General features: G+C 38.8%; 1 protein-coding gene across 3 annotated transcripts in view; it reads left to right on the forward strand.

Moving 5' to 3' along the window:
* Positions 1-21,486, forward strand: part of LOC127438138 (TNF receptor-associated factor 5-like) — a 34,806-nt gene extending 13,320 nt beyond the window's left edge. The window contains exons 2-11 of one of the 3 annotated variants that reach the window (XM_051693471.1): positions 3,509-3,744; positions 3,850-3,907; positions 5,741-5,842; positions 6,000-6,164; positions 6,251-6,328; positions 8,036-8,110; positions 8,211-8,303; positions 8,401-8,520; positions 11,784-11,952; positions 18,937-21,486. In XM_051693471.1, coding sequence (XP_051549431.1) covers positions 3,527-3,744; positions 3,850-3,907; positions 5,741-5,842; positions 6,000-6,164; positions 6,251-6,328; positions 8,036-8,110; positions 8,211-8,303; positions 8,401-8,520; positions 11,784-11,952; positions 18,937-19,502 — 1,644 coding nt within the window. In that variant the 5' untranslated portion in view covers positions 3,509-3,526 and the 3' untranslated portion in view covers positions 19,503-21,486. Of the gene's footprint in view, positions 1-3,508; positions 3,745-3,849; positions 3,908-5,740; positions 5,843-5,999; positions 6,165-6,250; positions 6,329-8,035; positions 8,111-8,210; positions 8,304-8,400; positions 8,521-11,783; positions 11,953-18,936 lie in introns of those variants that run through there. The other 2 variants (XM_051693472.1, XM_051693473.1) reach the window with 2 other exon arrangements.
* The last annotated feature ends 5,224 nt before the right edge of the window (positions 21,487-26,710 follow it).

Raw genomic sequence — 26,710 nt, forward strand, 5'->3', positions numbered from 1 at the left:
GAGATTATGGGAGAAAGATTTAAACTTGGTATTTGAGGAGGGAGTGTGGGCTAGGATTCTAAAAAATGTCAAGTCTGCATCTAGAGATTCAAGGGTGCGCCTTATGCAATTTAAGATTTTACATTGATTCTATTGGACCCCCTCTATATTGTATAGGCTTGGTCTTAAAGACACACCCACCTGCTGGCGATGCCAATCAGAAGATGGGGGCACAACCCATGTTTTTTGGTGGTGTGTAAAGATCCAAGAATTTTGGTTGAGGGTTCAGAGTTTTATATATGACGTATTGTGCACTCAAATTTAATTTTGCCCCAGAATCTGAATTTTAGGCAATGGGGCGGTCATTAATATAGGGGATAAATATATAAGAAATATGGTTCTAGCCAGATTATCCTTAGGGGATGGAGGTCGGCTGGAGCGCCCTCATTTTGAGAGTGGTGCATGGAGATAGGCAGGGTGGCATTATTTGAAGAAATGTCAGATAGAAGGCTAGGCAACCTGGGGGTATTTAAAAGGAAGTCGGGCAGGTATTTGACCTTTTTGGAAGGCTCTCGGAGAGGGGCAGTGGAGAGGGATTTATAGTTTTAAATGTGTGTGATTATTATTTTATTTTTTTATTTTATATATATATATATATATATATATATATATATATATATATATATATATATATATATATACAGTTGTGCTCAAAAGTTTGCATACCCTGGAAGAAATTGTGAAATTTTGGCATTGATTTTTAAAATATGACTGATCATGTCTTTTATTTAAGGATAGTGATCATATGAAGCCATTTATCATCACATAGTTGTCTGGCTCCTTTTTAAATCATAATAATAACAGAAATCACGCAAATGGCCCTGATCAAAAGTTTACATACCCTTGAATGTTTGGCCTTGTTACAGACACACAAGGTGACACACACAGGTTTAAATGGCAATTAAAGATTAATTTCCCACACCTGTGGCTTTTTAAATTGCAATTAGTGCCTGTGTATAAATAGTCAATGAGTTTGTTAGCTCTAACGTGGATGCACTGAGAAGGCTAGATACTGAGCCATGGGGAGCAGAAAAGAACTGTCAAAAGACCTGCGTAACAAGGTAATGGAACTTTATAAAGATGGTAAAGGATATAAAAAGATATCCAAAGCCTTGAAAATGCCAGTCACTACTGTTCAATCACTTATTAAGAAGAGGAAAATTCGGAGATCTCTTGATACCAAGCCAAGGTCAGGTAGACCAAGAAAGATTTTAGCCACAGCTGCCAGAATTGTTTGGGCTACAAAGAAAAACCCACAGGTAACCTCAGGAGAAATACAGGCTGCTCTGGAAAAAGATGGTGTGGTTGTTTCAAGGAGCACAATACGACGATACTTGAACAAAAATGAGTTGCATGGTCGAGTTGCCAGAAAGAAGCCTTTACTGCGCCAATGCCACAAAAAAGCCCGGTTACAATATGCCCGACAACACCTTGACATGCCTCACAGCTTCTGGCACACTGTGATTTGGAGTGACGAGGCCAAAATAGAGCTTTATGGTCACAACCATAAGCGCTATGTTTGGAGAGGAGTCAACAAGGCCTATAGTGAAAAGAATACCATCCCCACTGTGCACGACAATGACCCTAACCACAAGGCCAAGTTGACCCTCCAGTGGTTACAGCAGAAAAAGGTGAAGGTTCTGGAGTGGTCATCATAGTCTCCTGACCTTAATATCATCAAGCCACTCTGGGGAGATCTCAAACGTGAGGTTCATGCAAGACGACCAAAGACTTTGCATGACCTGGAGGCATTTTGCCAAGACAAATGGGCAGCTATACCACCTGCAAGAATTTGGGGCCTCATAGACAACTATTACAAAAGACTGCACGCTGTCATTGATGCTAAAGGGGGCAATACACAGTCTTTAGAACTAAGGGTATGCAGACTTTTGAACAGGGGTCATTTCATTTTTTCATTGTTGCCATGTTTTGTTTTATGATTGTGCCATTCTTTTATAACCTACAGTTGAATATTAATCCCATAAGAAATAAAAGAAATGTGTTTTGCCTGCTCACTCATGTTTTCTTTAAAAATGGTACATATATTATAAATTCTCCAAGGGTATGCAAACTTTTGAGCACAACTGTATTTACTGTATATATATATATATATATATATATATATATATATATATATATATATAAAATCTATTTTAGCTTTGACCACAGGGATGTTTGTTGGGGGTCAGGGTGGGGATGGTGATTGGGAGTGGGGAAGGGAATAATGGGAGTTAAAAGTTGATTCTGTACATATATGTTTTGTTTTTCTGTTTCATGTGTTGGAGTCAATAAAAAGTGTTAATCGAAAAAAACATTATGGTTACGGGAGGAATGTGTCACAACACACAGTGCTTCGCACACTGCTGCATATGGGGCTGCGTAGCCACAGACCTGTCTGAGTACCCATGATAGCCCATGTCCATCGTCAAAAGCACCTACAATGGGCATGTGAGTATAGGAACTGGACCTTGGAGCAGTGAAAGAAGGACATCTGGTCCGTTAAGTCATGTTTTCTTTTACATCACGTGGACGGCCATGTGCGTGTGCGCCATTTACTTGGGGTAGTGTTGGCACCAGGATGCACTGTGGGAAGACGACAAGCCGGTGGAGGGAGTGTGATGCTCTGGGCAATGTTCTGCTGGGAAACCCTGGGTCTAGCCATTCATGTGGATGTCAGTTTGACAAGTGCCACCTACCTTAACATCATTGCAGACCAGGTATACCCCTTCATGGCAATGGTATTCCCTGATGGCAGTGGGCTCTTTCAGCAGGATAATGTGCCCTGCCACACTGCACACATTGTTTGGGAATGGTTTGAGGAACATGATGAAGAGTTCAAGATGTTGCCCTGGCCCCCAAATTCCCCAGATCGCAATCCGATTGAGCATCTGTGGGATATGCTTGACCACTACAGGACTTGAAGGATCTGCTGCTAATGTCTTGGTGCCAGATACCACAGGACACATTTAGGGGTCTTGTAGAGTCTATGCCTCAGTGTGTCAGTGCTGTTTTGGCAGCACGCAGAGGACCAGCAGCATATTAGGCAGGTGGTCATAATATTTTGGCTCATCTGTGTATTTGACTTTTGACTTTTTGCTCCCTGGTATCATCCATATAGTAATTGATAAAGACTTAAAGCAAAACTAATTCAGACACCCTTTAGGAATTAATAAGGTCCTGATTATTAATGATGCTCCTGTAGCTCAACTGATAAACCATGGCACTAGTACCACCAAGTTAATTTGTTCTACTCCCAGGATCACACATACAAATTAAATGTATACCTTGAATGCACTGAAAGTCACTTTGGATAAAAGCGTCTGCAAAAAATATAAAACCGAATGTTGTGGGCAATTCGGAGTAAGAACATCAAACAGCATTAAATTTGTCAATGTAATTTTCTTATGAATAATTTAAGTATCTTCTGCTGTGCCTTTATTCTGTAACTCTGACCAGTCTTACCTTGCAGTCATTTTGCCAGGTTTCCATGGCCGCAGAGGAGAACGAGTGTCCTGGGTTCATCTGCCAGAACTCTGAGCCTGTGAGGTCATGGGAGCTGGAGTCAGTTCTGACCAATCATACGTTGTGCTTTGTAGCGAGGTTAGAGCAACAGTTTGTTTGTCCATCATGTGGTGGTATTGTCCTAAACCCACACCAGACGGGCTGCGGGCACATCTTCTGTGCCCACTGCATCAAAGCATACATGTAAGAATTTTTTTTTATTAATTAATTTAATTAATTCAGCAATCCTCAAACAACATCAGCAAAGATCAGCATGATTTACGGATGCCTCTTTGTATATCTTTTCAGTGACAAGGGGGGAATTTCAAAATGTCCTTTAGACAACATTTCTATAAAACCTGAGGAGGTGAGACTATAAAATATTTTAAAATGACTATTGCTCAGCAGTTGTTAGCTATATTTTCAAGTGTGATCTCATTAGATTTCAGTTCATTCTCAGGAAACCTGTCATGAAAATGTCCTGGTCATATTTAACCTCAAATCAAAACAAAACAGAAAAATATAACATTTTATTTTGCATGTAGAGAAAATGAAGCCTACATTTAGAACCATTTAGAACCATCCCCACATTGGGGATGTACATTTCCGTGTTTATACAGACAAACAAAAATTTACACTTTACATACAACCCCAATTCCAAAAAAGTTGGGACAGTATGAAAAATGCTAATAAAAACAAAAAGGAGTGATTTGTAAATTATATTCATACATTGCTATATTGAAAGCACAACAACTACTCATTATATGATGTTTTACCTTGTGAATTTCATAGTTTTAAAAATGTACAGTAATTTCAAATCAGATGATTGCAATACAATTTAAGACTAATAACAATTTGACAAGTTGAAATAACAAGACGATGTGAAACAGGAGATTTTAAACAGGTGAGGCAATTGTGTCATAATAAGGAGCCTCCAAAAACAGCCTAGACTTTCAAGAGCAAGGATCGTTCAAGACTTTTCAATTTGCCAACAGATGCTAAAGCAAATAGTCCAGCACTTTGAGAACAATATTCCCCAGAGACACATTGGAAGGATTTTGGGCATTTCACCCTCTACAGTGCTAAATATACAGTTAAAAGATTCATAGAATCTGGTCAAATCTCGGTGTGTAAAGGCCATACGAAAACCATTTCTGAATGCGCGTGATCTCTGATCCCTCAGAAGTCACTGTCTTAAAAAACGGCATTCATCTGTAATGGATATAATGAACATGGGCTTTTAGATAACTTCAGTAAAGCTTTGTTAGTCAACACCACATGCCGCTGCATCCATAGATGCAAGTTAAGACTTTACTATGCAAAGCAGAAGCCATACATCAACACTGTCCAGAAGCGCTGCTGACTTCTCTGGGCTCGGTCTCATCTTAGGTGGAAAGTAGAACAGTGGAACTGTTTTTTTGGTCTGAAGAGTCCACATTTCAAATAGTTTTTGAAAAACATAACGGTCGTGTTCTCCGGGCCAAAGAGGAAAAGGACCATCCAAGCTGTTATCAGCGTCAGGTCCAAAAGCCAGTGTCTGTATGGGCCAGGGGTGTGTCAGTGCCCATGGCATAGGTAACTCGCACATCTGTGAGAACACCATGAATGCAGACAGATATGTAAACATTTTGAAGAAACATATACTGCCATCCAGCACCATCTTTTCCAGGGACGTTCCTGCATTTTCCAACAGGACAACTTCAAACCACATACTGCCCGAATTTCAAGTGCATGTCTGTGTAAGTGTGGGTTCTAGATTGGCCTGCCTGCAGTCCTGACCTGTCTCCATAAAATTGTGTAGCTAAAGACCTACTTAATGGATAAATGGGGGAAAATTCCACTTTCTTTACTTAACAAACTTGTGTCTTCAGTGCCCAAATGCTTAATAAGTGTTATTAGAAGAAATAGTGATGTTTCACAGTGGTAAACACTCGACTGTCCCAACATTTTTGGAGCATGTTGCAATCATCTGATTTGAAATTACTGGAAAAAAAAGGAAATTCACAGGGTAAAACATCATATAATGTGTAGTTATAGTACTTTTAATATAGCAAAGGGTGAATATAATTTACAAATCACTCCTTTTTGTTTTTATTAGCATTTTTCATACTGTCCCAACTTTTTCGGAATTGGGGTTGTATGAATGCTATGAATGAGATGAATAACTCTGCTATTTTCCGTTATGTTCTACTGCTTGCAGATATTTCAAGACAACTGCTGTAAAAGGGAACTGCTAAACTTAGAGGTCTACTGCACCAACGCCCCAGACTGCACGCAGAGGGTTACATTATGCAATCTGCAAGTAAGGAGCAAAATATAACATGATTTGCTGTAAACCGAAACCAAGCGTTAGAGAACAGAGATGATGAAAATCTATACAACCAGTCTGTTTCCATTTTACAGAGCTGAGTAATATCAGTACTCTCTCTCTCTCTCTCTCTCGCTCTTGTCTTTCTCAGGATCATCTCAAAACTTGTCAGTATGAGCAACTTAGATGTTCCAACTCAGGGTGTCCTGACATCTTATTACGCAAAAACTTGTCAGACCATCAGAGGAATATCTGTTCTTTCCGACTGGAATCTTGCCAACACTGCAGGCAGTCCTATCCCATATCTCAACTACTGGTAAGAAATGTTCCCTCATAATCTCAATAGTGCATAAAGTCATCTGAAGTCTATTTGCCTTTATTGTTCTTTGTAAACTGTAACAGGACCATCAGAAGACCTCATGCCCAGAAGTTGAAGTCCTGTGTTTAAACAAGTGTCCCCAGATGATCAAAAGGGACAAGGTTTGGCATGACTAAATACTTTCCTCCAGTGGCGTATCAACCATTATAACCTCCACACTTGCATACATGTAAAATGTAAATTTAAAATAACATTTAAAAAAAGGGCTGGGATCAATTTTGGGGTATTGTTGGGTAGGTCTAGGGTTGGATTAGGTTTAGGAATAGGGTTGGGGCATGGTTAGGGGTAGGACTGGGGTATGGCTGGGATAAATTTAGGGGTATTGTTGGGTAGGGCTAAGGTTGGATTAGGTGTAGAGTTAGGATTAGGGGTAAGGTTGGCGTAGCGTTGGGGTAGGATTGGCGTAGGGTTAGGAGTTGAGGTCTGCACAGGCATTAAGTTGAACCCTGAACTAGTCCAATACCCGAGACGTGCGAATCGACCCGACCAATACAAATTTTAAGCCAGAACCTGATAATGTCTTCTCCAAACCAATAAGTTTCTTGCAATAGGCTGTATTTTGTTTAAGCATTGTCCTTACAAAAAAACTACAGTTCTGACAAACTCCCGGCAAACTTGCTGCAAATTTTCCTCTCATTATTTTCACATGCAAATGAACTTGTGATTCACTGCAAATGTTTGCCAGAAGTTTGCAGCTCTTCAACGGTAGTGGGGAACCTGCAGCAAACCTTTGGTTACAATGAAGTGTTTGTCGTAAAGGTCATTTGCATGTGAAAATAATGAGTAACGAATTTGCGGCAAGTTTGCGGCAACTCACGTTTTTTATAAGGACATATGCAAAATTTGTAACAGTATAGTAACAGTGAGTATACACAGTTTTAACAAAAGCACAGCAGCCCCTCATTACACCAGAGCAGAAGGAAAAAAATTGTTGGCTTACCATTTATCAAGCGGTGAAACTTTGCTGGGTGCAGAACAATCTGGAATCATGTGTAACATTGTAACAGTTACATGAAGTCCTCTTTGCAGCCTGAATTTCTTCAGAACTTTTAATCTTTGTGACACCTGCACAAAAAAATTGCTGGATGCAACACAACAAATTAAACAGAAAGCACGTTTCGAGATGTGTTTTTATCTTAGCACGGTGTCTAAAAATGCAGGGGTCCTGCACCAGCTGCAGAAAAAACAGCGAGAGGAAGTGTAACAGTCAAAGACGTCCGTCCAGCATGTGTTTACATAGGAAAACAATGGAAAAAAATGGCGCAAACATGCGCAAAAACATGTTTGGTGCAAACGGCCTCTAACTTTTCCATTCGCGCTTGTCTATGAGTGAGAGCATGCACAAAACAAGTTACGTGGGCCTATTTGTTTATTTATTTTTTCATTAATTACAGACCTGACCTGAGCCTAAAGTCAAACTTGAAAAACTGACCCGAACCCGAATCGAAACCCGGCGATTTGTTGGGTCCTGTTGGGCTTGTGTCAGGTTGCAGACCTTTACTCCAAATGAACTCAGTGTAAAAATGTTGCATGTGAATCTCGCAAGACTTTTTGCAGAATGATGGCTACCAGAAGAAACAGTAGCTATATGGCAAAATAGATCATTTAGGGGGAAAAAACATTATTACCTAATTAATACCTAATTATTATCAAATTAATATTCATGAGCCAAACTGAAGTTTTTAGATCATTCCTCTGCCCATGCTTTCCTTCTTTAGTTATTTCATACTCTATTCTATAACAACGATGTTCATGAGATACTGAAGATACTGTCATGTGCTTATTGCATGCATGCTGTTCCTCTGCAGCTGCAGGCACATGCTGACGAATGTTCTGAAGTGGAGACAGACTGCATTTATAAAAACTATGGCTGCACTCTTAGAGTAAGAAGTTTTATAAGCTTTCTGTTAAAATTAGTCACTTTTGATTGGAGCTGTAGTAAATGTGCACGATTTGAAGATTTCACTCTTTGAACTCCTCCAGGACAAAAGAAGGAAGGTTCAAGTTCACGAAAACACAGAGTTCAGTTCCCACGTTCGGCTTGTTCTGGAAAGTAACTCCAAACTTGAGAAACAGGTATAAAGCTGTTTAAATCAGTGACACTATGTCAGTTTAATTAAATTATGTAAATTAAAGAAGCATTTTGTGCCATTTAAACTGGTTTCTGTAATAGGTGGAGCAGTTGCAGCAGGACATGCTGATCCAGCAGGGGGCGCTAAAGAACAAGAGTCTTTTGGTCAACAGTCTAGACAGAGACACTACCTTGTGTGACAGCACACTGACTACCTTACAGGTGAAGACTACCATACAATCCTATAAATATGTAGTATGGTAGAATGCGATTCTGAATTTAGTTCGTCATTACTAAAGAGTACAGAACAGATGATAACAACCCGCAATTATATCCGATTGCATTCAAAATTGTATTCTCTGTTGTATTTTCATACAGTAGACTACCAGACATTACTGTGAAACTGAATAAATATTTCCACCATTTTAAAGGAATAGTTTTTCCCAAAATAATAATTGTCATCATTTACTCAAACTTAATTTTGTTCCAAAACTGTATGATTTACTTTATTGAAACACAAAGGGAGATTTTTTTTAAAGAATGTTAATTTCCATACAAAGAAAGCATAGTAAAAAAAGGACAATTAAGCACCATAAAATGTTGCTTATGAGACAGGCGAGAAACAATGCCTGTGTCATTAATGTCAAACCTAATATTCAATAAAAGATATATCAAATGTTGATATTGATAGAAGATATTTGCCAAGTTTTAAATATGTTAATGTTCAAGTCTTGAATCTCCCCTTCTAAAAAAGAAATAATTAAATAAAAAATAAAAAATAAAAAATAGAAACCCTCACACCCGGCCACCACAAATGGATTCAAACACAAATGTTGTTTTGAAACAATTTCAAAATAATTAAATAGAATTATGCTGTTATATTTTGATGTTTTATTTTTCATATATCAAAGAACGGGATTCATTAAAGACATACAACTTGCAGAACTTCAGTAATACACCCATATGACAATATCCACATCATATTCTTCATGTGTTGTACTTGCTATAGTTTACTTCCACATTGCTCCTTCATCAAATAGCAATGTCAAATGTAAATCAAGTCAATCACTGAAAGAACAGCGCCACTTTGAGTAACAAATGGCATGTATAATATGTATGTGCACATGCATATGAGATACTGATATAGTCATTTACCATCGTTGTGCAGAAAATCAACATGATATTGTAGTCATTTGTACAGTGGCAAGGAAAAGGATACGAACACATTGGAATTAGTTGTTTTTTTCATCTTCATCAAAGTCACAAGTATAGACAAACACAATGTGCTTATGCTAACAAAATGTCTTTATTGAACACATCCCGTCATACATTCACAGTCATGTGGAAAAAGTAAGTGAACCCTTGGACTTAATAACTGGTCGATCCTCCTTTGGCAGCAGTAATCCGGTATCTGCGGATTAGACCTGCACAACATTCAGAAGGAATTTTGGATCATTCTTCCTTACAGAACTTCTTCAGCTCAGCCATATTCTTAGTATGTCTGGTGTGAACAGCTCTCTTTAGGTCATTCCACAGCATCTCTATTGGGTTACGGTCTGGGCACTGACTGGCCCACTCCAAAAGGTGGATTTTCTTTTTTTGAAGCCATTCTGTAACGATTTACTTCAATGTTTAGGGTCATTGTCCTCCTGCATCACCCATCTTCTACTGAGCTTTAGCTGGAACACAGCCACCCTGATATTATCCTGTAGGATACCTTGATAAACTTGGGAATTCATTTTTCCGTCGATGACGGCAAGGAGTCCAGGCCCCAAAGCAGCAAAACAGCCCCAAATCAAGATGCTCCCTCAACCGTACTTCACCATTGGGATTATGTTTTCATATTGGTATTCTGTGCCCTTTTTATGCCATCCGTAGTGCTGTGTGTTCGTCCCAAACAATTCAACCTTAGTTTCATCAGTCCACAAAACATTTTCCCAGTAGTCCTGTGGAGTGTCAGCAATGATTTGTTAGAAAGCAGTGGCTTCTTTCGTGGTGTACTGCCATGGACACCATGTCTGTTTGATGTTTTCCATATAGTAGACTCATGATCAGAGATGTTAATCAGTTCCAATTATTCCTTCAAGTCTTTAGCTGTCACTCCAGGGTTCTTTTTTACCACAATGAGCAATCTGTGGTATGCCTTTTGATTCATCTTGGCTGGACGGCCACTTCTAGGGAGAATAGCTACAGTAGTAAATCATCTTCATTTATAGACAATTTGTCTAACTGTGGACAGATGAATATCTAAGCTCTTCGAGATAACTTTGTAATGCTTTCCAGCTTTATGCAAAGCAACAATTCTTGATCATAGGTCTTCTGAGATCTCTTTTTTGCTAGGCATGGTCCACATCAGCAAATGCTTCTTGTAAATAGCAAACTCAAAATGTTTGAGTGCTTTTTATTAGTCAAAGTAGCTATAACCCACACCTCCAATCTCGTTTCATTAATTGGTTGCCAGGTTTTCCAACTCTTGACTCTAATTAGCTTATGTTGACATCGTTAGCCTAGGGGTTCACATACTTTTCCAACCTACACTGTGAATATTTGAATGATGTATTCAATATGTACAAGAACAATAGATTGTGTTTTTTCATTATTGTAATTTTGATGAAGCTTAAACCAGATTTTAAGACAAATTTATACATAACTGCAGGTAATTCCATATAGTTAACATACTTTTTCTTGCCACTGTATGAATATAGTACTTATTTGTCTTGGATTAAACAAAGAAACAGGCTATAATAGTAAACTTATATAGATGTGAAATAATAATAATAAAAACACTTTTTTATGAAAGTGCAAATATATATTGGAACACTCTTGCATATCTTAATGGCATTTAATGCATTTAATGGTACATAGAACTAGCTAACTAATAATAGTATCAGTGTGAATAACATAAATTCCATTAGAATTTTTCACAAAATGTTCAAATGAATAGGCCTAATTTTCTTGGTGAATTTTTTTATTGACGAGCAAACTTGAGGAAACAAATGTTTCATTGGCATCTCTGGCTCTTTTTTCTGGTGGGGCACCATCAATCAGTTGGCAAACACACTGTGGGGGTGCGTACAAACACCCCTAGCCGTTTTATCAATCAACATTGCATTGAAAACATCCACATCGATAACAGTATAACAAAACTAATCATAAAATAAATATAAATAATACTGTGCAATTATTGTGGTCTACAACGTCAAATCCCCAAAAACACCTCAAAAACAATATCATACAATTCAATGACATGAATGGTGTTTTTACTACAACACAATCAAGATTGCAGTAGTATTAACTCATATTGGCTCACCAATGAAGTTCATGTGAAATGTATTCTTTTCTTCTTCTTTGTATTATTTTGCCCCACATCGACATCTGGTGGTGGTGCCCAGCCCCACCGGCCCGTATTGTAGAGACTTTACTGGTGATTTTGGTAGGTGTGTGATCATTGCATCTTATAGTTTGGTGTATGGTCTGTGTGTCAGAGGTCTGTGGAGGAGCAGAGAGTGCACATCAGCAGTGTGCAGCGTGAACTGTGCGATCTCCGGGGTGTTTTAGGGTCTGAGCTGAACGAAGAGCTCCCGAGTCTCCAAACATCACTGGACTCACTCAGACAACAGGTGGCCGTTACCGAAAGTCTCAGGGAACACCTGGGTGAGTCACACCTGATTGAACACGTTAATGCTGACAAGATGGGTTTAGGCCCAAAACATACTCTATGCAAGTATGTACGTAATTGGTGAACCCAAACACATCTAGCTACACAAGCTAGATTTCTGGTGTTGCTGCATTCTGAAATAAGTCAAAGAACAATTCATAATGCAATGCAAGTATATGTTAAATTCTCTGCGTTGCTGCAAGGGGTGCAATAGTGTGTATTAGGATAAACTGTTTTCTTTTACGGGCAGTTTTCTCTTTTAGGTCAACTACTGTCATGGCGAGGCAAAAGTTTGATGAGAATCTTGCCGAGCAAGTTAGTTAAAAGTTTGTACGACTGTCAATAATTGAAAATGACATGATATGCTGGTTAAATAATTAAATTACCCTGGTTAATAAATTAAATATGGTGGTCAATGGCAAAAAAAATCTTTATTTAATGAAAAAAGCCCCCAAAAATGAAAATAATTCCAAGAAATGTCAGACGAAAGCACAGAATAGGCAAAACGTGGCTTTAAAAGTCAATATATTGTTACGTAAACATAATTACCTTAATTGAAAGTTACTGTACAAGAATTTAAAATGTAAAATGTGTTGCACTAACTTTTTGAGAAAAAATAATTAGAGTACAGTAACTAATTACTTTGTAATCAAATTAAACACAACCCTGCATATACTTAAACATAAGCCTATCACTGGCCTGCAGTCGACAACAATTCATTCTGAAATGTTGTCCATCTTTCTGACGTAGATTTAGGTGCCGTTCACAAAGGATGTTCTATTGTATTCTCTCTGTGCTATTTAAAAAAAAAAAATAAATTTATAAGACAGGTGCCAGACAGATGTCTTTGGCTATTATGTCACCCTTTGCTGTGTGTGTTTTTTTTTTTTTTTTTAAGCATTTGCAAAGTGAACGGTTGATTCTCACGAAACCTGTCAAGAAAATGTCCTGGTCCTATTTTACTCCAAAAATCAAAAGAAACAAATAATGAACTATATTTTACATATAGAAAATGATGCCTATTTTTAGGGCCACTAAGATTTACGCACATTTAACCCCCTAATTCTCATTACTGCAATGTGAACACATTTTATTTAGGAAGATTTATTTTTTTTTTTTTAATCATTGTACAACAGCATCTTTTTTACTGTAATACAGTTATGGTAATATGTTAATGTAATGAAAATTATCATGTCCGGATGCATTAAAGTTGGGGGGTTAATGTGCTTAAGTGTCCTGAAGATAATGTTACAGTGCAAACAAAATTTTATGGTCCTGAATGTAGGCTTCATTTTCTTTATGCAAAATTTTATTTCAGATGTTATTTTATTTTTTGTATTGATTTGGTGTTAAATATGACCAGGACATTTTCATGACAGGTTTTATGAGAATCATCAAAATGTTACGTTTTGACGGCAGCGTGTCAAGTTAAACACGTAAAAAAAAAAGAAAAAAAAAATGCGCTCTGTTCTATTCCGCTGCACAATGTCCAGTTGTTTTTGAGCACAAGAACGCATCTTCTGTGAACGGCTCCCTAGTCCTTATTCATTCTGTGCTGCATGCTCCAATGTGCATTATGTGTACTGGGTGTGGTGGCTTAGAGGTTAAGTCTCTGGGTTACTGATCAGAAGGTTGGGGGTTCAAGCCCCAGCACTGCCAAGATGCCACTGTTGGGCCCTTGAGCAAGGCCCTTGACCCTGTCTGCTCCAGGGGTGCTATATCATGGCTGACCCTGCACTCTGACCCCTGCTTAGCTGGGATATGTGAAAAAAAAAAAGAATTTCACTGTATATATGTATAAGGTGTGATAAATAAAAAATTAAATTAAAAGTGGGTGTTCCTTGCAGGAGGCAGACAGATACACTTGGGGGATTTGGTCAAGTGTATTAGTTTGCAACCCCCACTCCAAGGAACGTCCCCTTGGATCATAAAGTGATTCTATTGGCTAAAAGAACTTCTAAATTCCTATGCAATCACTGTATGATTCATGTTGTCTTAACTGTGTAAATATAAGAAATAATAACTTTTAAATGATATGTCACATATTATATTATTAAACCAAAGATATAAATGGTGAAATTAAACATTTATTGGTTCTGTTTTTTCAAGTTAGCTCACAAGCTAACCAGTTAGCCTATTAGCTTAGCACACCGCTAGCTTTTTCTCCTCTTCATTTTCATCACATTTCTCCTCACTGTCACATAGTGACAACTGTATGATTGTATTCAGTAGTACTTTAAGTTGCAGTATGTGTAGTAATTTTTAGAGATGTCAGAATTAATGCGTTAACAAATGCGATTAATGAAAACGTTTAACACATAAATTTCCATTAATCGTGATTAACACATTTACCGTTAATACAGCATAAACACTGGTGTGAAAGACAGAACCTTTGTAATGTGTCCACCTGGAGCCATTACACTGACACACATGCCACAAACAAACACAAAACAGCGTCAGAGACCTTCTACCAAGAGGAGCCTTCAAGCTTAGCATGGAACAGCATCACACGGCGGCCCCATAGATATTCAGTGGGTGGTACTGTCGTAACACACTAGTTGACTGTTACGCTTTCTTCTATGATAGAGCCGCAGAGGTTGTTATCTCAGTAAATAAATTAATCTCTGACAGCGCCTTCCTGTCGGTGATAAAATGATGATGAAATGAGCTATAAGCGCTATTTGAGGTACAAAACTTGTCAAGATGGGACTTGTGAAATCAAGTATTTTTCAACCTACACAAAGCGCATTTTAATGATCACAGAAGCATGCCATATCTTAACTATCACCAAAACGCAGAATGTGACATGCTTGTTTGCAAGTGCTTTTCATGGCGAGTTCAAAGCAGTGCTTGACGCTGGCGTTGATGCTCTAACACAAATTATGAAAGCGGCTTCACGATTGCTGTAACAAAGTGGATAGCCACAGTCTACCAGCAGACTAATATTGAGGAGGATGAGAGTTTAAGGGATTTAATGCCCATTGCTATGAATATGCAACCTACAGTGCATTCACATTTTGTTATGTTGCAGCCTTATGCTAAAATGCTTTAAATTATTTATTTTTTTTCCACATCAATCTACACTCCATACACCATAATGACAAAGCAAAAAACAGATTTTTTATAACTTTGCAAATTTATAAAAAAGAAAAAACTGAAATATCACATTGTCATAAGTATTCAGGCCCTTTGCTATGACACTTGAAATTTAGCTCAGGTGCATCCCATTTCTCTGGATAATCTTTGAGATGTTTCTACACTTTGATTGGAATTCACCTGTGGCAAATTAAATTGATTGTAAATTATTTGGAAAGGCACACACCTGTCTATATAAGGTTTCAAAGCTGAAAATGCATATCAGAGCAAAAACCAAGCCATGAGGTCAAAAGAACTGCCTGCAGAGCTCAGAGACAGGATTGTGTCGAGGCACGGATCCGGGAAAGGCTACAAACAATTTTCGTCTGCATTGAAGGTTCCCAAGAGCACAGTGGCCTCCATAATTCTTAAATGGAAGAAGTTTGGAACAGCCAGGACTCTTCCTAGAGCTGAGTACAAACTCTGCCAGTACAGTAAGACAAAATACACAAGTTAAAAATACATTCTCTGAAAAACCTAAATATCTTATTCAGTGTTGTTTCTAAAACAAGATAAATCAAATTTATCTTGTTTTAAGGATTTTTAGATCTTTTTACAGGAAAACAATACAAAAATTATTATCAAGAATATGATTTTTGCCCTAATATCAAAGGTCTTACTAGAAAAAATAAATTATGATCCAACATGAATTTTCTTGATAAAAAAATATGATCATGCCTGGTAACATGTGCATGTAAAATGACTAGAAATGTAACGTATGTTGCTGGCACTGGCAATGATGAAGACGATGAAGTAAAGATGAACCAAAGTGCAATTTATTTACATTAATGATATCTAAAACGTGAATCCAAACCATAACAAACATAAACGACTTGACATAGACTTGACTTGGCTACACAAACACAATACCTGACCAAGGATAATGGTAAACATGAGGGCTTAAATACATGGACAAGGGGCAAAACAAAGATGAGGGAACCAATGAACAGACAGAACTGATAACAAGATAATCAAACAATAAACCAATTAAAACAAGACACATGAACCTGGAGGGAAATATGAAATCACATGACAAGGGAACCACATGACATGAAACAGGAACTAAACTTTCAAAATAAAAGACATGAAATACATGAACCAACAGAATAAACATGACGTATCCCCCCCACTAAGGGGCAGCTCCCGATGCCCCAACACATGAACAAAACACGTAACACATGGCATAATTTTCAAAGTTCAATAGGGAGCTGGGGGGGGGGGGGTGTCTTGAGGCATGGCTTGGCAGGGAATGGAGCATGGGATCAGGGCGGAGCCCATGGAGGGTGGAGCCATGAGAGGCTCGAGGGGTGGAGCCATGGAGGACTAGATACCTGGAGAGTAGCCGAAGACTCGAAGGGCCAGGGTGGAGCCGGAGGCAGGGAGGACCAAGGTGGCCCAGAGGCTCGAAGGAGCAAGGCTTAGCTGGGGGATCAGAAGACTGAGGTGGAGCCGGTGGGACTGAGGACCAAGGTGGAGCCGTAGGGCAGGAGGTCCCTGGTGGAGCTGATGGATCAGAGGGACGAGGCTTAGCCAGAGGATCAGAGAGCCAAGGCAGAGCCAGGTGACTGACTGAATTCTTAAATGGAAGAAGTTTGGAACAGCCAGGACTCTTCCTAGAGCTGGCCGCCCGGCCAAACTGAGCAAATGGGGGAGAAGAACCTTGGTAAGAGAGGTGACCAAGAACCTGATGGACACTCTGGTTGAGCTCCAGAGGTCATGTGTGGAGATGGGAGAAACTTGCAGAAGGACAACCATCACTGCAACACCCACCGATCTGGGCTTTATGGCAGAGTGGCCAGACAGAAGCCTCTCCTCAGTGCAAGACACATAAAAAATCACCTAAAGGACTCAGACTGTGAGAAATGTAAACGCAGGGTAGTTCTAGTGGGAAGACTAGCAGCTGTACATCATCACACCATTAGCTATCACATTGCTGTTTCAGTGTGCTAACACGGCAACCTCCACCACCTAACCACCACCAGTTGTGTTCCGTCCTGCAAGGGGGTAGGCTCCTCGCCCTTGCCTCCTATCTCCGGCAGGATATGACGGTTCCGAGTACAACTTCTTCGGACTGCCAGACGGGGCTTATGCCAAAGAGAGACATTTCTGTTTTATATTCATCAAATAAATGTCCTCTTAAATTTCACACAATCTGCAAGTCTTCCTGATAGAAACAAGATTCTCTGGTCTGATGAAACGAAGATTGAACTGTTTGGCCTCAATTCCAAGAATTATGTCTGGAGGAAACCAGGCACTGCTCATCAGCTGTGCAATACCATCTCAACGGTGAAGCATGGTGGTGGTAGCATCATGCTGTGGGGGTGTTTTTCAGCAGCAGAGACTGGGGGACTGGTCAGGGTTGAAGGAAAGCTGAACGCAGTAAAATACAGAGATATCCTTAATGAAAACCTGATCCAGAGTGCTCAGGACCTCAGACTGGGCTGAAGGTACACTTTCCAACAGGACAGTGACCCCAAGACAATGCAAGAGTGGCTTAGGGACAAATCTGTTTATGTCCTTGAGTGGCCCAGCCAGAGCCTGGACTTGAACCCAATCGAGCATCTCTGGAGAGATCTGAAAATGACTGTCCACCGACAGTCCCCATCCAGCCTGGCAGAGCTTGAGAGGATCTAAAGGAAGAATGGCAGAAAATCCCCAAATACATGTGTGCTAAACTTGTCGCATCATACCCAAAAAGACTTGAGGCTATAATTGCTGCCAAAGGTGCTTCAACTAAGTACTGAGTTAAGGGTCTGAATGTTTACATCAATGTGATATTTCAGTTTTTTATTTTTAATAAATTTGCAAAGTTATAAAAAATCTGGTCATTATGGGGTATGGAGGTATTTTTTTTTTTTTTTTTTTAAGTATTTTAGCTGCAACATAACAAAATGTGAAAAAACAATTAAGGGGTCTGAATACTTTCTGAATGCACTGTAAGTGAGGACTAGTTCTTTCAGTTTGTCAAACTCCCACTTAGACTTCGGGAAACATTTAATGTTACTTGAATTAATGATATTTTAGTGCATTTCTATCTTTATATTGTGGAAGGCTTTGTTTGGAAAATGTTAATAAAGCATTATATTACTACATATTGTTTTGTTTTCTTTCCTAAGATGGAAATACATGAATTTTGACAGGACAAAAAGTATATATAGTGTCAAATTTCAGCACTTTTTAAATATGCGATTAATCGCAATTAACTACAAACAAATTATGTGATTAATCGCGATTAAACATTTTAATTGACTGACAGCACTAGTAACTTTACAAACTTTTTATTTTTTTAATCTTTGTGGTATGGTTAGGGTAAGGGGTGGGTGTAGGGGGTGGCATAGTGGGTATGCCTTGTAGTGGGCATGTCATTTAGTAGTCTTGCAGGACATAGACAAAACGTTCTCAATTTGGGACCATCCTGCCAAATGTGGTGCCTGTAGGACTTACGGTTTTTACGGCAGAATGAAAATAATAAGATTATCAGTACAAATACATTAACACATTAATTGTCATCCCTAAAAGTTAGCTAAACTGTCAACATGTCTAAAGCTATCTACCCAAATAATAACACATCTGCTTTAGTGGCACAGACATTTGAAGGTCACCCTATCACCCTCTTAAGTACTGAGGTTTGTTACCGCCACAGTAACACAACAATGCATGTTACAGTAAGTATGTTTAATATGCGTTCTTGCAATGCATTGATCAAACATTTATGTCTGTGTTTTCATGCTTGAAGAGACTATGTTTCAGGCCTCAGAATTATTACCAGCCCCACACAATAACATACAATAATGTTCCTCATAGAAACACTTCTGTAACAGTTTTTGTGTGTTTGCATCTCTCAGGTGCGCTAGAGCAAACGTGTCAGCGGCATTCTCGTTTGTTGGACATCCACATGGAACAGCTGCAGTGTAATGAGCAGCGTTTTCGCCAACTTGAATCCACCTCCTACGATGGCAAGCTCATCTGGAAAGTGCGCGACTACTGGCGGCGTAAAGAAGCCGGCGATCTACTCAACTCCATTCCCTTCTACAGCAGCCGCAGTGGCTACAAGCTCAGCATGCGTGCATACCTCAGCGGCGACAGCTCCGGGAGAGGCACCCACCTTTCTCTCTACGTCATGATAATGCGCGGAGACTTTGACTCCCTCTTACCATGGCCGTTTCGTCAGAACATTACGCTAACTTTGCTGGACCAGAGCGGATCCCGCAACCACGTGACCAGTGCTTTCACTCCTGACAATGGCAGTGATAGCTTTCGCCGCCCGACATGTGATGCTAATGTGGCCACTGGTTTCCCACGGTTCATCTCTCATATTGACTTGGAGGTACCTCGGAATGCCGTTTATGTGAGAGATGACACACTGTTCATCAAAGTGAAGGTGGACACAACAGGATTGGATGACTTTTAGTCTTATGAACACATTTTCACGTTAGGAAAAAAACATATCTGAATTGCTCAGCATTTCGTTCGTAAACTTGAGAGTCAAGATAGTGTCATATTAAAGCTGGTTGAAGATATTTCAAACATTATAAGAGTTATTCCTGTTATGAAGTACCTTTTAAGTTCTGTAACTTACATTTTATTATTATTATTATTATTATTATTATTATTGTTGTTGTTTTAATTTAAGGAAGAATTTCTACAAAAGGGAATAGTAGACTTTAAGATAAATGCCCTGGTCAAGCACAGGCACTTAAAATGTTTTCATTATAAAATTTAACAATGGCAAGAAAATTAACAAGATGCCTGACAGCATGGAAATAACTAAAGAGCTAAAGTAAGCCATTGCTCAGTGATGGATAGAGAGTTAGCCTACATCTGAGTGTTAACCTGTTCATTTTAATACATAATTTTTAACCATCTTTTGAAAATTTGACATTATCATACCAATTTCTGTAATTTTGTCTAATAGGATGGAATATTTTAGAGTGAGTCAAACCAACAAATACTACAAAACATCACCGAATTCATAGAATCCATTGCTTATAATTACTGATGTTTGTGCTGATGTTTTCCCACCTAAAATGTGGGAAAATGTCACTTCCTGGAGGTTGACGTCATTTACAATATCATAAACCATATACCCAAGAATTTGTTTTTAGTTAATGTTGTTTTGATTAGAGAAAGAAAAAAAATTAACACCTAAAATATTTCTTTATAAATTGTCGGTTTTTCAGTCTACACATTAAGTTACTGTTATGATTGAAAGGTGGCTGATTCTTATGAAATCTGTCTAGAAAATATCCTGGTCCTATTTTACTCCAAAATCCAGAGAAACAAATAAGAAATTGTATTTTGCATTTAGAAAATGAAGCCTATTTTTAGTGTCATTGTTTTTTTTAACATTGTGATATTTTTATTTTTTTGACAGTTATGTACAATTTATCCCCCAATTCTCATGACCACCCACCCAAAAAAGGTCATTATGATATACTCATTACCATAATGTGAAAAAAGATGGTCACTGTGATATTTTCATTACCACAACTCAAAAAATATTATTATGATATTCTCATTACCGCAATGCCAAAAAAGAAAAAATCTCATTATCGCAATGCAAAAAAAGATGGCCATTATGATATTCTTATTACTGCAATGTGGAAAAAGACTGTCGTTATTATTTTTCATTACCAAAACGCAAAAAAAAGATGGTCATTATGATATTATCATTACTGCAATGGAAAAAAAGAAAAAATTCTCATTTCTGCAGTGTGTAAAAAGATTGTCATTGTGATATTTTCATTACCGCAATGCAGAAAAGATGATCAATATGATATTTTCATTTCTGCAATGTGAAAAAAGAAGGTCATTATGATATTCTCATTACCGCAACACAGAGAAAGATGATCATTATGATATTCTCTTTACCGCAACGCGGATAAAGATGGTCATTATGATATTTTTATTACCGCAATTTAAAAAAGATGGTCACTATGATATTTTCATTACCGCAATGCAAAAAATATGGTCATTATGATATTCTCATTACTGCAATGTGGAAAAAGATAGTCAATATTATTTTTCATTACCGAAATGCAAAAAAAGGCCATTATGATATTCTCATTACCGCAATGCAAAAAAAGATGGTCACTATAATATTTTCATTACCGCAGTGGCAAAAAAAGAAAAAATTATCATTACCGCAATGCGGAAAAATATTGTCATTGTGATATTTTCATTACCGCAATGCAAAACAAGATGATCAATATGATATTCTCATTACTGCAATGTGGAAAAAGATGGTCATTATGATATTTTCATCACCGCAACACAAAAAAAATGGTCTTTATGATATTCTCATTAACGCAACACGGAAAAAGATGATCTTTATGATATTCTCATTACCGCAATGCAAAAAAAGATGGTCATTATGATATTCTCATTACCGCAACGAGGAACAAGATGATCATTATGATATTCTCATTACTGCAACACGGAAAAAGATGGTCATTATGATATTTTCATTACTGCAACGCAAAAATATGGTATTTATGATATTCTCATTACCGCAATGCAAAAAAAGATGGTCATTATGATATACTCATTACTGCAACGCAAAAAAGATGGTCATTATGATATTTTATAAAATGTGCTTAAATGTCCTGAAAGTGATAAATGCTAAAAAATCTTAATGGTCCTAAATGTAGACTTCATATCATTTATGCCAAAAATAATTTCATAATTTTTTGAATATTGATTTGGTGGTATTGACAAGGACATTTTCTTGACAGGTTTCGTGAGAATCATCCAAGTAACTAATATGATTTACATCTTTAAAATGTATGAGTGAAATATTATATTGAATACATTATATATAATATGGGGACATGAAAATGTACTGCATAATAAGAATGTTCCATACATGGCTGAAGATATTTGCTGTATTATGGCTATGTTTACATGCACAGATTTTAGCAAGCCAAATCAGTTCAATTAGTTTGAAGGTTCTGAATGTATTTCTGAATGTAATTTGTACTAAATTATGAAATCCAATGAGAATATATGTCTACAAGTGTATCACCTGTATTCTGAACAGCATTTCTGAGCATTGAAAGACTTGAAATTGAAAGTACATTAATCAAAACGCTGCTAGCTACGCAAGCTCGATTTTGTGCATCATTACATTTCTGAAATGCGCACTCTCTGCATTGCCACAAGGGGCACTTTAACAGAGATTAACTTGCCTTCTTTGATGGTCAGTTTTCTCAGTCTTGTTAAGCAAGTTAGTTGAAGTTGCAAGGTATCTTTGAATCAGTTTGTGAAAGTAGCTGGATTAAAAGATTTAAATAGAACTTATTCTTTTATTTAACTGTTTACTTAAGAGCTGCACCATTTCTGCAGTTTAAATACATTTAATTCGATTCACACTCAATTTGTTTTGTTTTTTAAAATTGTGTATTACATGAAGGTATTTTATTCCGATTGAGCTGTCAGTTGAATCATTGATGGATTATTGGTTGCAAGATGCTTACGTTGGGTGGTCTTGTGAAAAGGTTTTGCAAGTGAAGACAACAGCTGAAGCAAAAACATGTTGGATGAGGAATGCTAATTGCAGTGCTAATTACATGTAATCCCTGTAATGAGCTGTTTTTAGCAACAGTTTGTGTATGAAACTTGTGATGATGTCTATTTAGGTCATTGTACTGTATGTCCAGGGTTGGGAGGGTTACTTTTGAAATGTATTCCACTACAGATTACAGAATACATGCTGTAAAATGTAATTTGTAACGTATTCCGTTAGATTACTCAAGGTCAGTAACATATTCTAAATACTTTGGATTACTTCTTCAGCAGTGATAGATTTTTTCACTTGTTTTGACTATAAAAACTCTGCCAGTACAGTAAGACAAAATACACATGTTAAAAATACATTCTCTGAAAAACCTAAATATCTTATGCAGTGTTGTTTCTAAAACAAGATAAATCAAATTTATCTTGTTTTAAGGATTTTTAGATCTTTTTACAGGAAAACAATACAAAAATTATTATCAAGAATATGATTTTTGCCCTAATATCAAAGGTCTTACTAGAAAAAAGAAATTATGATCCAACATGAATTTTCTTGATAAAAAAATATGATCATGCCTGGTAACTTGTGCATGTAAAATGACTAGAAATGTAACGTATGTTGCTGGCACTGGCAATGATGAAGACGATGAAGTAAAGATGAACCCAAGTGCAATTTATTTACATTAGTGATATCCAAAACGTGAATCCAAACCATAACAAACATAAATGACTTGACATAGACTTGACTTGGCTACACAAACACAACACCTGACCAAGGATAATGGTAAATATGAGGGCTTAAATACATGGACAAGGGGCAAAACAAAGATGAGGGAACCAATGAACAGACAGAACTGATAACAAGATAATCAAACAATAAACCAATTAAAACAAGACACATGAACCTGGAGGGAAATATGAAATCACATGACAAGGGAACCACATGACATGAAACAGGAACTAAACTTTCAAAATAAAAGACATGAAATACATGAACCAACAGAATAAACATGACGTATCCCCCCCACTAAGGGGCGGCTCCCGACGCCCCAACACATGAAACATGGCATAATTTTCAAAGTTCAATAGGGAGTTGGGGGGGTGGGTCTTGAGGCATGACTTGGCAGGGCGTGGAGCATGGGATCAGGGCAGAGCCCATGGAGGGTGGAGCCATGAGAGGCTCAAGGGGTGGAGCCATGGAGGACTAGATACCTGGAGAGTAGCCGAAGACTCGAAGGGCCAGGGTGGAGCCGGAGGCAGGGAGGACCAAGGTGGTGCCAGAGGCTTGGAGGAGCAAGGTGGAGCTGGGGGATCAGAAGACTGAAGTGGAGCCGGTGGGACTGAGGACCAAGGTGGAGCCGTAGGGCAGGAGGTCCCTGGTGGAGCTGATGGATCAGAGGGACGAGGCTTAGCCAGAGGATCAGAGAGCCAAGGCTGAGCCAGGTGACTGACTGACCAAGGCGGAGCTGAAGGGACGAGGGACCCCGGTAAAGCAGACAGGCTGAAGGACCGCAGTTGGTGCCGAGGGAATGTAGAGCCGAGGTAATGTCGAGGGATCGACAGGCCAAGGCGGAGTCCAGGGCTCGGAGGGTCTAGGCGGGGTCGGAGGGTTGAAAGTTCCCCTTGCCTGATCAGGAGAACTAGGGTGGGTACAAGGGCGGGAACCATCTCCAGGTCCAATAGCTCAGATATGGTTATTATATGGCGTGGAGCAGACTCAGGTGTGGCTGTGACGTGGCATGGAGCATGGGCATGGAGCATGCTTTGGCGTAGCTGTGACATGGCATGGAGCATGCTCAGGCGTGGCTGTGACATGGCGTGGAGCAGGCTCAGGCATGGCTGTGAAATGGCATGGAGCATACTCAGGCGTAGCTGTGACATGGCGTGGAGCATGCTCAGGCGTAGCTGTGACATGGCGTGGAGCAGGCTCAGGTGTGGCTGTGACATGGTGTGGAGCAGGCTCAGGCATGGCTGTGACATGGCGTGGAGCAGGCTCAGGCATGGCTGTGACATGGCGTGGAGCAGGCTCAGGCGTGGCTGTGACATGGCGTGAAGCAGGCTCAGGCGTGGCTGTGACATGACATGAAGCAGGCTGAGGCATGGCTAAAGATGGCGCTAGCTCAGTGACTATGACGAGGAACTCTGGCTAGGCACCATGACGTGGAACTCCGGCTCGGCGGCCATGACGTGGAACTCCGGCTCAGCAGCCATGACATGGGACTCTGGCTCGGCAACCATGTCGTGGGACTCCGGCTCGGCATCCGCCTCCCCTACAGTGAATGTAGAACCAATAATCTGCAGGGCAAGGTCGATATACTGAGCCTGGCCGTAAGTACTCCGACCGCCAGGCACCAGGGAGGAAACTGGCTCACTCAAACCTGGCCGGAAAATGTCCTTGAGGGCTATTTCATTAAAGTCCACCAAGCAGGCCAGAGCGCAGAAGTCCTCCACATAATCCTCCAGGGGATGACTCCCCTGACGTAGGCGTAGGAGTTGGACCTCTGGGTTCATATTGTGTCGGGCAGGTAATGTGTAACGTATGTTGCTGGCACTGGCAATGATGAAGACGATGAAGTAAAGATGAACCCAAGTGGACATCTTTAACATGCAAACAACTTTTCTTAAAGGTGCACTCAGTAATTTTTTCTCATTAAAAAAGTTTGCAATATATGTAGGAAATCATAAGCACTCACATTAAAATGAAGACTCTAGTCATATCAGTAAACTTATAAAAGCTGTTTTATTCTACATGGAGAGGGTCCGCACATGGGGACTGCCATGTTAGAATCACATGACCAGCGGGATACTACTCGCTTAATCTCAGTAACCGTCCTGTTATTGGACACTTTCACTCACTGATTAAAGTAATCATGGCTGACTGTGAATACTAAATTTCTACAATGGCATCTGAAACTGAAAACTATTGATTTTAAATGATGCTGCATCCAAGCCGCTAGGTGTCAGTGTAAGTCCAAGATGACACAAAGACAAAAGTTACTGAGTGCACCTTTAAATAAAAGATACTGTGTGTGTGCACTGATTGTTTTAGTCTTAAACTGAAAATGCAGACTCTTTAGAATGATAAATGAACTTCCATTTTTTTCCCCCCAAGATTAAATGTTAATTGTTTACACTTTTTTATTCTTATTCTCATTTTTTTTTTTCTGTTAAGAGATCACTGTATTATGTTGCCATTTTGGTGATCAATTAATCAAATAAGTTTTTGTAATAAAGAGCAAGTCTATTTTTACAGATTTGCCTGAAAATGAGAAGTCTCAGTATCGGAAACCGCTGCATTCACATCACACCTAGACCACATGCTTGTATGTACACATACACACTTTTAAAAGTTAATAAGCCTATTTATATGAGCCTATTATATTTATTATCCAGTTAATTTCCTAATATCAAACATAATTCAAACAGAACGAATATTACACAGGAGGAAAACTTTTCCATAATTTGTACATTAGTCTTGTAGGTCCAGACCTTAAAGCCCTTTATGTAATTGCCATTATATTTACAGTGCAATGCCATAAGCATAGTTAAGACCACGGATGGCTCATCATTACTCTGGTTAGGTCAATGTAGCTAGTCTTTCTAAAAAAAAAAAAATGTAGTAGCCTAAAAACATTTAGAAACATTAACTACAGCTACCACAGTAAAAATGAGGCCCAATAGATTCAACCTTATAGATTATTAGCTATAACATTTCTGTCAGAATGTAAAATCGTGATTAATATTAGTAAGGGTAGTGATGTTTATTTTGAAAAACCTTAATTGTTGCGTATGCACAGTGTTGTCTCTTTTCCTCATCAGTGCTGTTTATAATGTCAGGGCTGTCTAGCTGTTTGAGAGGTTTGATTTCCTCCATAGTGCTTTAAACTAGAAAATTCTCACCAGAATTCAAATGAGTCGCATCAGTTTTGTGGTCTGCGCTGCGAAATTGAGGAAGTCTGTTTGACCCGGGCGTGCTCCAGAGATACAGTAGGTTAGAGCAGAGCAGATCATTGGTCCAAGCGAAATGTCGGGCCACCGAGGCAAATTTAATGATATTAATCTCGCGTGTGGCGCTTTATACACGCTAAATATGCTTCACATCAGAAA

Source organism: Myxocyprinus asiaticus, chromosome 49, assembly GCF_019703515.2.
Source record: "Myxocyprinus asiaticus isolate MX2 ecotype Aquarium Trade chromosome 49, UBuf_Myxa_2, whole genome shotgun sequence".
Taxonomy (NCBI): domain Eukaryota; kingdom Metazoa; phylum Chordata; class Actinopteri; order Cypriniformes; family Catostomidae; genus Myxocyprinus; species Myxocyprinus asiaticus.